This window comes from Salvia miltiorrhiza, chromosome 6, assembly GCF_028751815.1.
Source record: "Salvia miltiorrhiza cultivar Shanhuang (shh) chromosome 6, IMPLAD_Smil_shh, whole genome shotgun sequence".
NCBI lineage: Eukaryota > Viridiplantae > Streptophyta > Magnoliopsida > Lamiales > Lamiaceae > Salvia > Salvia miltiorrhiza.
Window position 1 is genome coordinate 12,860,232 of NC_080392.1, and position 13,006 is coordinate 12,873,237.

Genomic DNA, 13,006 nt, shown 5'->3' on the forward strand with positions numbered 1-13,006 from the left:
CCATCATCTCATCCGGCTTGGAGATAAATTTCATCAGCAGCTCTTCCAAATTAGGCTTCTTCTCCTCATTGATGACTCCATTGGTGACAGAGAAGCCTGGTGGAGCCTGAAGCGCGTTACTCGGGCACCCTCCATGATAGAACTGTTGCCAACTCTGATTGTTTCCCTGCTGTCCTCTTTGAAATCCACCCTGCTGAAAATTCCTGAAATTCCAATTGCTGACAAAATTTGCCTCTTCCATCATCATCGGATTTTTCACAGCTGACTCCATCTTAGCAATACTCAAAGCATTTATCTTGGAAGACAATGCAGCGATTTGAGTGGCTAACAAAGTAACTGAATCAGAATTTGTGGTGGCAGCAACATTCTCCAAATATACCCTCTCGGCTGGCCATTGATAGCATGTAGTGCCCACGCTATCAAAAATCTCCATAGCTGCTCATGCACTACTTGGAAAAACTCCAGAACCAAAAAAGTAAGAACCAAAAGAAAAATAGAGAAAATAAATAAAAAATAACAAAAAAAAATCCAGATTAGTATCAAACAATTAAAAGATAGTATTGATAAAAATCAGTCCCCGGCAACGGCGCCAAAAACTTGTTCGCTAATTTCTTTTAACACGCCGCAAGTGTACGGGTGCAATTGTGTACAGTAGCAAGCAAGGTCGTATTCCACAGAGACTGAATTTACCAATTCCTATCCTAAATTATCCTACTCTATCTGGACAAACGAAATTAAGAGTTTTGGTTTTAAAAACTAAATAAATAAACAGCAGGAAAGAAAATAAATCAAGCTGCGAAAATGCGGAGTAACAGATAAGAGAAGATTTCCCAAGGCAAAGGTTTCAACAGATTCTCCTAACTAACATATTCAATTCAATTAATAAGATGATTCCTAAGGCAATCTCAAAGCTAGTTCATACTCACTCCCATGGCATACAAACCGTTGATTACATGCAAGGCTACCGTCCCCGGATCGCACTTCTAACATGCAACTCCTAAAAGCTCATAGGATTAACACCCTCACAAATATCAATTCCCTTTAGAATTAAATATATGTGTTCTATGTTCTTAGTTCAGGTAATGATTATCATCTCCCGATCTCAAATTAAAACCTATGATTATGCTAAATTGGTGGCCAATCAATAAAGCAAACAATTGTAACAAGAACATAAAAAGGAAAAACAATCTCAATTAATTGAATCAAACAGTCAGAAATTCAAATCATGTCTACTCCCTAAACCCTGGGAAAAAAGGATTCTAGCCACACATAGACATATGACTAGAAATCAAAATCTCAAAAATACAAATAAACATCCAACAAGAAAAACCGTATTGAAATCGAGAATCTTCAATCTTGTTCTTGCTCTGTTCTCCGTCTCTCTCAGCTCTCAGGAAAAGTAAAATATGATACAAAGTGATAAAAGCTTGCAGAGAATAAGTTCTTGGGGAGTATTTATATGCCCTAGGTCTTGTAGCTCTCAAAAATACCCAAAATCGCTAAAAAAACGAATTTTGGGCGGAAATACGGCGACTCGCGTGGCCACGTCGCGCGGCCGCATGGCTGGCCCGCGTGACGAAACAGAACTCCTGACAGCTTTGCGCAGCGATTTTGTTTTGGCTCGTTCTCTCTCGTCCGAACTCTGATTTATGATCCGTTTGCGCTCACGAACTCCTCTTGAGACAAACTACAACTTGTATTTCAGCCAATTCTTCCAAATGCTGCTTCATTATTTCTGAAAATTCGTTCAAACACAAGAAAGTAACAAGTTCTTGACCATAAACGAATATAAGCTCAAATAGACCATCAAACACACAAAATCCTCACAACTAAGCATCAAAAATGACACACCAAGAGGTAAAAATGCATGTTTATCAAGCGGCGTTGCTGGTCTGGCGCGGCTTCACCGGAAAAAAGACCTCCATTGTCAAGTATGAGAGAGAGAGAGAGAGAGAGTGAGAGGAATCAGACGTATTTGATTAGAGAGAGAGAGAGATATGAGCATTTAAGAATGTATAGATAGAGAGAGAGATTAAAATGGCCAATTTAACCCTTTTGGCAATAAAATAAACGAAAATTATAAAAAAATTCAGTCAAATCAAAACCGTTGGATATTTTAGAATCAACGCACATGATTTGGTCTTCATTCTTTATATAAGGGAGTGGTCTTCATTGAACTCTCCCCTATATATATATATATATATATATATATATATATATATATATATATATATATATATATATATATTAACTAAAATTAAACTCCTACCCAGCGGCCCAGCCCCAAGTTCACCGCCCACCCTCCCCTCCCCCCTCTCTTCCCCTCTTCGTTTCTTCTCGTCAACTACCCAGGCCGTCGGCCGACACTTCTCTGCCAGCCCCCCTCCTCTTTTCTTTCATTTTCCTCTTCTCACCAATTACCAGACCGCGGTTGTCAACCTTTTTCCCCCGATTTTCTTCTCTTTATATGTGCGGATATTATTTGGTTTTCTTATCTCAAAATGAATATTGTTTTATGATTAGCTCATTAATATCATTATGATATTATTATTTTAAAAGTTTTCACTAAAAGCTCATTTGATACGTGGTATACGATAAAGGGTGATATTTTTTTTTACCATATGTCATATTAATATCATGTTTGATAGAATATATTAAATTATCTGTAAAATATAATACTCCCTTCGTCCCTCAAACATCTTCCTCTCTTTTTATTTTCGGCTGTCTCAAAACATCTTTCTAACCTACTTTTGGAAATAATTGCATTCACTATTATACTTATAATCTTCACTTTTTGTGGGACTGCCACCATTCCTTATGAAGATGTTTGAGGAACAAAGAGAGTATGTTATTTGGTATGATGTAGTATTAGGATGAGTCAACTTTTGAGATAGCTATATTCAGCAATGAAATTCAATATTTGGCCTCCCATCTAAAAAACACAAATTTTGGTCACTTTTTACGTTTAGGACCATTTTGCCCTTAATTAGGGCGGATTGGGTTCGAGTTTGCGCGGGGGTTGGGCTTCAGGTTCGGATTGGGGTGTGCTGGTTATAGGGTTGTAAATGAATCGAATATTTTTGCTCGATTCGAAATTGCTCTATTCGTATTCGAAATTATTCGATTCGTATTCGATAACAAATATTCGATTCGATTCGATTATTATTCAAATACGTATATGAAATTATGATATTCGATTCGATATTCGTAGATATTCGATTCGATATAATATAATATATATATATATATATATATATATATATAATATTTATATAATATATATATATATATATATAATATTTATATATATATATATATAATATTTAATTGTAATTTTATAATATCTAATTCTAACCCTAATTGTATATATGTACTATATATATATATATAGAATATTAACATTTTAATTATAATTTTTGTAGTAATATCTAATTTTTTAACCTTCCATTACTTAATTAAATTCGATTCACATAACAAAAAATAAATTTATAGCATGCTCATTGATTTCTTCACGCTACAATTTATAGATGTATATATATCTCAAGATCTCCAAACTAGTCCATGACACCAGCATTAAGAAAATTAGTTATATATATTTATTTATTTATTTATACACACGCATATGATTATTAATTTATTGCAAAAAAGTTGTGAAAACTAGAAAACTAGATTCCAAAAAATAGTACAAACAATTCTAACCTAATTCATTTCTAACTAGCGCGCGCCTCCATTTCCAGATCTGAAACATCCTTCCTCTAGCGGCCTGCCTGAGCTTCCTCTTCTCTTCTCCACGTACTTCCTTTTCTCTTCTCCACGTGATCTCTTCTCCACGCACTTCCTCTTCTCTTCTCCACTCACGCCCCGCAGCTGCGTATCCCTCTCCGTCTGCTGCAGTGCTGCTGTTGTCTCCATATGCTAGCGTCGCTCGTAGCCCTCTCCGCCAGTCGCCAGCACCTCGCCGCGGCGTCGCCCTCTCCGATTGTTGCTGCCGTCTCCGTCTGCTAGGCTCGTCGCCCGCCGCCAGTCGCCATCACACGCCTCATCTACTGTTTTTTTTTTCTTCAGAATTTCGAATCGAATATTTTCGAATCGAATGATATAGAATACAAGTCGAATACTCGAATCAAATATTCAAATCGAATATTCGTAAGAAAATTAAGAAAATTTCATAAAACGAATCGAATACTCGAATCGAATCGAATAATTCGTACATAACAACGAATCGAATATCGAATCGTATTTAATATTCGAAATCGAATCGAACCACGAATCGAATATTAGTATAATTTCACGAATACGAATCGAATATGGTGATATTCGCTTCGATTCGATTCGATTACAACCCTAGCTGGTTATGGTGGTACAGTTGGTACAAATGGATAAATTCGTGTCAATTGTGTTATTCATTAGGTACACTTGTCTCAATTATATACATTTGTGCCAAATGCGACTGAAGATTGAATAATGGTACAACATATACAAATGAGTAAATTCGTGCCAATTGTGGCATTCATTAGGTACACTGGGCACAATTATGACCATTTGTGCCAAGAGAAAGTGGGAGGGGGAGAAGACATAAGAAGAATCACGTGTATGGGTAAAGAGTAGGATTGGGGGGGGATCAATGGTATTTTGGATTGAAATTGTAAAAAAAAAATGGCCATAATTTGTGTTTTTCTCATATGGGTGGCCGAAAATTGAGTTTCATTGCTCAATATGGCTGTATGAGTGCATATTCTCTATTAAAATCATAAAATTTTAATTTCTAAAATGCTCTTATAATTAAATTATTTTACGGCAATTTAGTCAATAATAAATCAATATATGTTATAATTAAAATTGGTTTTATGTATATGAGTCAACTTTTGAGATAGTCATATTGAGCAATGAAACTCAATATTTTGTCATCCTTTTTAAAAACACAAATTTTGGCATTTTTTTTGCAATTTCAGATTGTATTGCCCTTAAGTTGGACCGACCGGATCGGGTTGGCCGTTTGGGTTCGTGTGCTACTTTTAGCACTAATGTTATAATTTTTGTCAAAAGTACCAACGGAAAGCAAAACAAAAAAATACAAAGTAATTTGGTACTTTTTGCACTAATGTTATCATTTGTGCCCAAAGTACCAAATTACTTAGAACAAATGAGAATATTATTGTCAAAAGTACCAACATAAAAAATAATAATAATAAGTAATTTGATACTTTTGGCACAATTGACAATATTAGTGCCAAAAGTACCAAATTACTAGGTATTTTTTTTTTGTTCTAGGTAGTTTGATACTTTTGGCACAAATTATAACATTAGTGTCAAAAGTACCACCCGAACTCGCGCTCAACCCGATCCGATCCGCCAAAATTAAGAGCAATACCGTCCAAAATTGCAAAAAGTTGTCGAAATTTGTATTTTTAAGATGAAGGGCCAAATATTGAGTTCCAATTCCCAATATGAGTGCATATTCTCTACGTATATTGCCTCAGAAGTGGTATGGAAAATCTCACAAATCTGTATAATTTTATCGTACTTTTAGATTTATATGGGATCGTGTGTTTCATAGTATTTATTAAACAAGATATTAAGGTGACATAATTATATTATACACAGATGTCACTCGTACCATACGAACTACATCGCAAAGACGAACCCTAACTATATATATATACTTCCTCCATCTGCCAAGATTATGTAAATTGCTTGGACACAAGATTTAATAAAATTGGTGATGATTTTGATATAGTGGAGAAATGATCCCATCACTTTATGAGATGTGTGGTTGAGATTGAATTTGTGGTGGTTTTTTTGTAAATAAAGAGTGTTAGTAAGGATAAAATATTAAAGAGGATGCTGGGACCATTGCCTTAAAAGGAAAGTGACATAATCTTGACAGACGTCCGATATTGTAATTTTTACATAATCTTGGCGGACGGAGGGAGTATATCGCAAAGACGAAGTACTAGTACTAATTAATATATGACGTTGTCAAAAAAAAAGTACTAATTAATATATACGACGAAATATTATTTTGTACAAATTAAATGATCAAGACAGGAATCTAAGGCGAGGGAAACAAGTGACTGTTACGGGCCCTAAAAACATTGTCTTGCTTAAAATCTAAGTTGTTAAGCTTGTCTTGACACCATTTGAGGTGAGACCTAGAAATTAAAGACATTTTAAGCATCCTTTGCACCAGCTTCATATCAATCATGGCAACCACAATATTTCTCTTCTCATGCTCTGCTTGCATTGGTTTCACTTTCCTTCTTATCCAACACTTGCTCTTCCCTTGTACACCTCTCAGCATTATCCCTTTCTTCAAAATCCAAAAATTGTCAAATTAGCTACATTATTGTAGGGATTATATATAGTTGCTAAACAATTCTGATCCGGTTTTGGTTTTCAACATGTTCTATAATTAAGTTGTAGCAATAATAACATCACCTTTTAATTTCTAGCAAAATGTACATGTTCAATTCGTTTCAACGATATCATTTTGAACTCAACACTTATACACGTGAGTGATGTGTGGTGAGTTTGCTAAGGTGGTGTCCAAAATCAAATATGGTAAAAGTTCATTATTTTTTAAGCAATTAGTATTAAATTAACATCCCAAAAAATATCATATCCATGATTAGTACCTTGTGCAAATCTTTGAGCACATTGTATAGAAGCTCCAAGTCCTGAGGATCTTCAACAGGTGGATGAGTCCTCCAAATACCCTCATTTTTCCAAAATGGTTTCTTTCGATCATCTGTTTTGATGTATAACCAGAAAGCTTGGATGCATTTGTCAATGGCTTCTAATAGTTGAGTTGGCCTTATGCAATTATCTTCGCTCATCATCTCCATAAGGACAAATCCTATGGATAAAATTAATAAGCGTCTCAAAATTGTGTGTTTGTCCTATTGTTTTTAGTTTTGGTTTTGGGGGAATAATTAATACTATATGTTTCAGTCAACACCACCTACTGGAATCATAGTTAGCAGGCTTGCAAAACAATTAATTAAAGAAAATATAAATACGTAATATTTATGGTCCCAACAGGGGAAATATATATAATATGGTTCAATTAAGTATGGAAAAAATTGCTAGAGTTGGATAAGAGACAACTTACTACAAGTTTAGTAAGGGCTGTTAGAGACAATGATATTGCGTAAATACAAACGAAATAGAAATGCTTTTAAAATGACTTCGATTCGCCCAAGTCAATGACCAACCCCGGTCCCACACCCCAACCAAATAGATTTGAAAGACCCGTTGTACCATTTTAGAAGATTAATTAATGATATCTTTGTTTCAAAATATATAAAGTAATATTATAATCCACGAAATACTATAAAATTTGTACAGTGCAGTAGTTAAAATTAGTTTTGTAAAATTTTAACATGCATCAAGTTAGTTCTTTGCCCCAAAAAGACATTTCTTGTGGGAGTAAAACTAGTAGTACTCAGTTTCATTGAAGGACAAAAAAAAAAAAACTTAGCTACGTACTCCCTAAATTAAGCAATAAGGTGTGGTATTTAGTGATTTTTCTTATAATAATTTTGATCCAGTAAAATTGCAAAATTAATCTATAAATTTGCATTCCTTTTTACCCAATGCATTATTATAAATAAATCTTCTAACATTATCACACTCCTACTGATCATCATCACCAGCTAAAAACCATAATGTTATTCAACATTTCCTATACCGGATTATTCTATCTACATGATAGTACAATTTAAAAAGTCAAGAATCAGGTTAGAAAATCATGGAGAAGTGGAAAAATAAAATAAAAAATCACAACTCGATCGCCACTAATCCAAGTTTACCTAAAGAAAAACCAGAATTTGGGACTCAATATATTTACTGCAGAAATATTAATTAATAATACCTGTTGCATCAGGGACGTGGAGAAGACCCTGCAAAGAAAGTCTTTTACTAGCAACACTTGAAGGTTTTTGGCTTTCACATCTTTGATTTTCCACAAATCTTTCCAATAGAATCTGAAGTTCTTGAAATTTCCCTGAAATATTATGATGAAATAATATGTTTCCGCAATGATCGGATAATGAAAGAGCCTCAACTTTGTGATACTGATGATCAAGGGCCTCCCAGAAGAGGCAAGATTGAGCCACATTAATCATTTCAAGATCGTTTTCCAAACTCCTCAGCACCCTCTTTCGTGCCATTCTACTCCAAACCATCGGGTAATTTGCCGATGGCTCGATGCAGTCCAACACGTGAGGGTTCGATAAATGCTCGTTCAAGATTGCACCTGCAGGAAAAAGAGCTGATAAAAGATGCGAAAATTTTATCACATTTAATTTTATTAATGCTCTTCACTGTTTTTATCCCATATACTACTCTAAGGTGGAAAAATATGCGATAATATTATCATGAATTCGAGTGAAAAACAGATGTCTTGGAATTTTATCCAGCATACAAAACATGTGAAGAAAAGAAGAAAAATTTTCACCATTTTCCAATCAAAGAGAAGGCACACCAATAGCTGCACTTACTAATTCCATGAAGTCTTTCATGATAGAGAACGTCGAAGAATCTCACTCTCGAGGTGTACTTGTTGTGAAATGGATCTTCGGCATCATCAAGCACGACGCCTGCTGACGAGGAGTCGTTGGAATCGAGACTTGAAATAGGCGAAACGCTGTCGTCTTGAAGCATATTCTCAAGCATCAGAGGATCAGAAGCACTGGAATCAGGGCTAATCACAGAATCTTCAGTTTCATCAGATGATTCGAGGTCGTCATCATCATCAACCGATTGATCCACGAAAGTGGAAGGAGATGATGAAGTTGTACGTTTGTGCTGATCAGGGTGTACCTCCATGCTTTCCGACATGTTAACATCGTATATGATGAGTGCAGAGGTAGTGTAATTGTAATGATCAGAATACAAGTACTGATTCAGCCATGAATCTTTAACACAGCAATCGCCAACTATTTCTTCTATTGATTCGAATCTACTTCTACCAATAAAAAGCTGACAATCTTGTACCGCAATATGCTCAGTTTCTGGTTCAAGAGCATCATAAAAGAGATCACCTTTGATTGGCCTAATGTAGGAAAACAAAAACAAGACTAGCCTCACAATCAGACCAAACACAAACAGAGTGAGGCGCAACGCGATTTTTAAAGGATAGAAGAAGAAGCAGATTAACTCCTTGAGCCATAGAAAGAGTTGGCAGAAAACAAGAAAGAATGGATGAATGTAAAAACTCAAGAAAAACCACTTGACAAATCCATGTGGGACGACGAAAGATTCGACAAGCAGCCAACAGGAAGCTATCAGAGCCATTTCTAATCAACTGCTCATAAATTATTACAAGATTAATTAATATAGGTGGAGTGCAATACATTTTTCTACATATCCACGAAATTTCCTTCTCATATTATTTTGGGTTGAAAGAGTGAGCCAAAAATGAGGAATAAAATGTCTCATTCTTGCATAATTTAATTAGTAGCCGCATGGAAATTGAAAAATGATTAAAATTTTGGTTGACGTATTATCAGCAATTTTAGCACAGTTTGCTTAGTTGGACTCAACTTAATCCGATAAAGATTCGCGGGTCGTGGTACATATCACACATATTTATTCACCTTCTACTTTCAAAATTCTTTGATATATATATATATATATATATATGTAAGTTAATTATATAGATAGGCAAATTAGTAGCCATATTAAATTTAAAATTCATTAATATATTGTAAGTTATACTGACATTTGCACTCCGTACAAAGCAAAGCATAGGAAATATTTTTATATTTCTATATTTTTATAAAATGCATGCTGCATGATGAAATGTTATCGGTTGAGAGTATAATTAATTGTGAAGACCTGAGAATTAAGATGGGCGGGTTCTTGAGATGATTAGAAATTTATTATACATATGGGAATTAGCTAGGGTGTTACGTTATTAAATGCAAAATAAATATTTAACGATATAAATATATCTTTGAAGATCCAAAAGTTCAATTTAGATCTTTTTATTGCATTTGTGAATAATTGACACGTGGCAAAATTAAAAATTTAATATTTTTTTTATATAAAAAAATATACAAACACCATGTCATTTAGTTATAATATGTACTCCCTCCGTCCCGCTATTCATGTCTCGTATTCCTTTTTGGGTTGTCCCACCGATAATGTCCCGTTTCCTAAAAAGGAAATAATAAGAGGATGCTTAACATTAAATGAGATCACTAATTATCACACTAATTAACCCCTAATTTTCTTTCTCTCTCCACATTCTCTTTCCTCTCTCTTTTCTTCACCAATCCGCCGCCCTCCCACCTCCCACCTCCACCATCTTGCCACCTCCACCGCCCTCCCACCTCCACCATCGCGCCACCCCCTGCCGCCTCCACCCACGCCGCCTCTTCTTTTCCCTCCTACCTTGCTTTTCTCTTACCCCAATTTCTAGGGTTCCCTGCTTCTCTTCGAATTTTCGCCCCTTTGGTGAGTCCCGCCACCACCGTTGCCGTCACACCGCCGCCCTCTGTCTCAGGTAACCCCATTCTTTCTCTCTATCGAGATCTCTTTCTCCCTGCTCTCTCTCTTAAGGGGAAGTGTGAATTTGATGGTGTGGATGGAATTAGGCCCGATGAAGAAGAATCTAATGGATTTCTCTCTAGATGCTTGGAGGGGAAAAAGGCAACTGATGTGAGACTTGCTTCCATAGCTGTTGGGACTGCAAGTCGTGGAGGTCTGGGAAAGCTTTCCATCCGAGGAAGTGCTTCTACTCGTGGGCTGACAGATCTTGGTCTCAAGGCCATATCCCACGGTTCCCCCTCTTTAAGAACTGTTTCGCTTTGGAACCTATCTTCGATTTCTGATGTGTTCAAATAGAATGGATTGGTGAAATGGGTTGAAGCTTGAAGTTGCAGATTTCTGGAAATGTTTATTAAAGCTTGAAGTTGGAGATTTTGAATTGCAAATTTTGAATTCTGTATTTTTGAATCCAGAATTGTAGATTTTGGATTCAAAATTACTTTTGAAGAACACATTGATTTTGCAGATTGAAGAACACATTGATTTTGAAGAACACATTGATTTTGAATTGTAGATTTTGTATTTTTGAAATGCACATTGATTGAAGTATTTTTCGTAAATGCAGATTTTTTTAATTTTTTTGGAAATTGCAGATTTTGGTATATTTCGAATTTTAAGGAATAATTAATTTAATTATTGGTTATTAAAAATTAAATTAATAAGAAAAAAATTAAGACTTTTTGATATTGATAAAATAAAATAGAAATAATTAGTTATTCCCTAATCACAATACTTAAATATGTGGACCACATTCCTTAGTCACCTAATTTGCTTCTTCTTAATCTCCGTGCCGAAAAGTAACGAGACTTAAATAGCGGGACGGAGGGAGTAATAGATAATAGTATTATACTACAAATAAGCAATAGTGCATTTTAAATGGAGGCAACTACGACAATGGAGGCAGCTAGATGAGAATGAATATTGGATTCAAACAAATTGAGGCGGCCACACTAATCGAGGCAGATCAGATTATGACTGCGACAACTGTTTCTTGTGCTAATTAATTTACATAGTAGCAACTTAAATAAATACTTCCTTCATCCCAAAAAAAAAAAAATCCAATTCTTTTTTAGGGTAGATTACATATTAAAATTTTAAAAATTAAATAAATCTAATAAACTTTTCGCTAATGCTAATAAACTTTAATTTAACAATTCATATCTTTATATTAATCGATAGTAATTTTAACATAAAAAATATCGTGTGTTATTAAATTAAAATAATTTTATTTGATTAGATCTAAGTTTCTATTTATTATAATCGTATTAATTATTAAAGTGAATTTAATTCTTAAAAATGTGAATGTTAATGCATAACAGAGAAGCAAATTAAGTTTAAAATAATTGAATTTAAGTTTATTGATAGTTTATTGCAAATATACATTCAACATTTTTTTCTAAATTAAGTCATGTATCTTGTTCAATATTTAATGATATTTATTTTTTTGTGATGGATATTTTCTAACTTAAGTCATGTATCTTGTTCAATATTTAATTATATTTATTTTTTCAGTGATGGATCAATTCATAACAAAATATATATCTCATGTTGCGGATGATTCTGCTGCATCAATCAATAATTTTATTATTATAAGATAATTAATAAAATGTTATAATTGTACTATAAATACTACTATGTTCGTCCCATTACAAATATCTCATTTATTTTTTGACAATATATTATCTTTATATCTAATATTTAAATAATTTTCATCCATCCACTTTATATACTAATTAAATATTTTTTAAATTTCCGTGTTCAAAAGTATGGGACATTTGTAATGACGGAGGGAGTAAAATTAACTTTACACTTTATTTGAAAATTTTAGTTTTTCTTTTTTCCCCTTAAAAGGATCGTCACGGTTCCTTTTTGTTATGATAACTCAAACTTCAACCTTTTTTTATTAAAGATTAGTGTTTTGCCAATTGACATACGATTCATTTTATGATAGATAAAGGTTAATTAGAAGTCCAGCAATGAGGGGCCAAAGCCATGTTGATGTAGAGGAGCCAAAATATGATATATGGAAGAAGATAAACATGTATTAAGTCAACGGTTTCTACACCTAAACAGCATTATATATCTCACCTAATTATTTTTTGTGGCTTAATTATATGATCGATTTGATGTTAAAAAATTGTAGCATCCCAACCTTGCAAAAGCTAATGCGTAACGTTTACATCATACTAGTGTATTACCCGTCGAAATTCGACGGGTACATATTTTCTTGTAATTTATATATTTTATGTTATTCTTATGATAATTATATAAAATAATTTTTTATGTAAATTATTTATATAATTAATTAAATTAAATTAAATTAAATTAGTAATACATTTTAAATTATATTAATCTCAACAACTTTTAGCAATTAAATTATTAATTTTGTTGAGATCATAAAAATACCCATTAGTTTTCATATGAAATTTTATAAAAAGTTGACGCGTAAGAA

The 13,006-nt window shown here is 33.8% G+C and overlaps 1 protein-coding gene across 1 annotated transcript; it reads right to left on the reverse strand.

The window, feature by feature from the left end:
- Nucleotides 1-5,997: 5,997 nt before the first annotated feature.
- Nucleotides 5,998-9,476, reverse strand: LOC130988765 (uncharacterized). Its single transcript, XM_057912721.1, has 4 exons — nucleotides 8,502-9,476; nucleotides 7,874-8,257; nucleotides 6,636-6,856; nucleotides 5,998-6,310 (listed from the first exon to the last, which is right to left on the reverse strand). Exons 1-4 carry the CDS (start codon nucleotides 9,295-9,297, stop codon nucleotides 6,053-6,055), a joined length of 1,659 nt encoding a protein of 552 aa, XP_057768704.1. The 5' UTR covers nucleotides 9,298-9,476; the 3' UTR covers nucleotides 5,998-6,052.
- Nucleotides 9,477-13,006: the final 3,530 nt, after the last annotated feature.

Bases quoted from the DNA above. Each gene is read 5' to 3' on its own strand.
- LOC130988765 (XM_057912721.1), bottom strand. From the start codon at position 9,297: ATGGCTCTGATAGCTTCCTGTTGGCTGCTTGTCGAATCTTTCGTCGTC. The intron at 8,258-8,501 runs GTAAGTGCAGCT...TTTTTCCTGCAG, and splicing joins TGAAAGACTTCATGGAATTA to GTGCAATCTTGAACGAGCAT. The intron at 6,857-7,873 runs GTATTATTAATT...TTTTATCCATAG, and splicing joins CCACGTCCCTGATGCAACAG to GATTTGTCCTTATGGAGATG.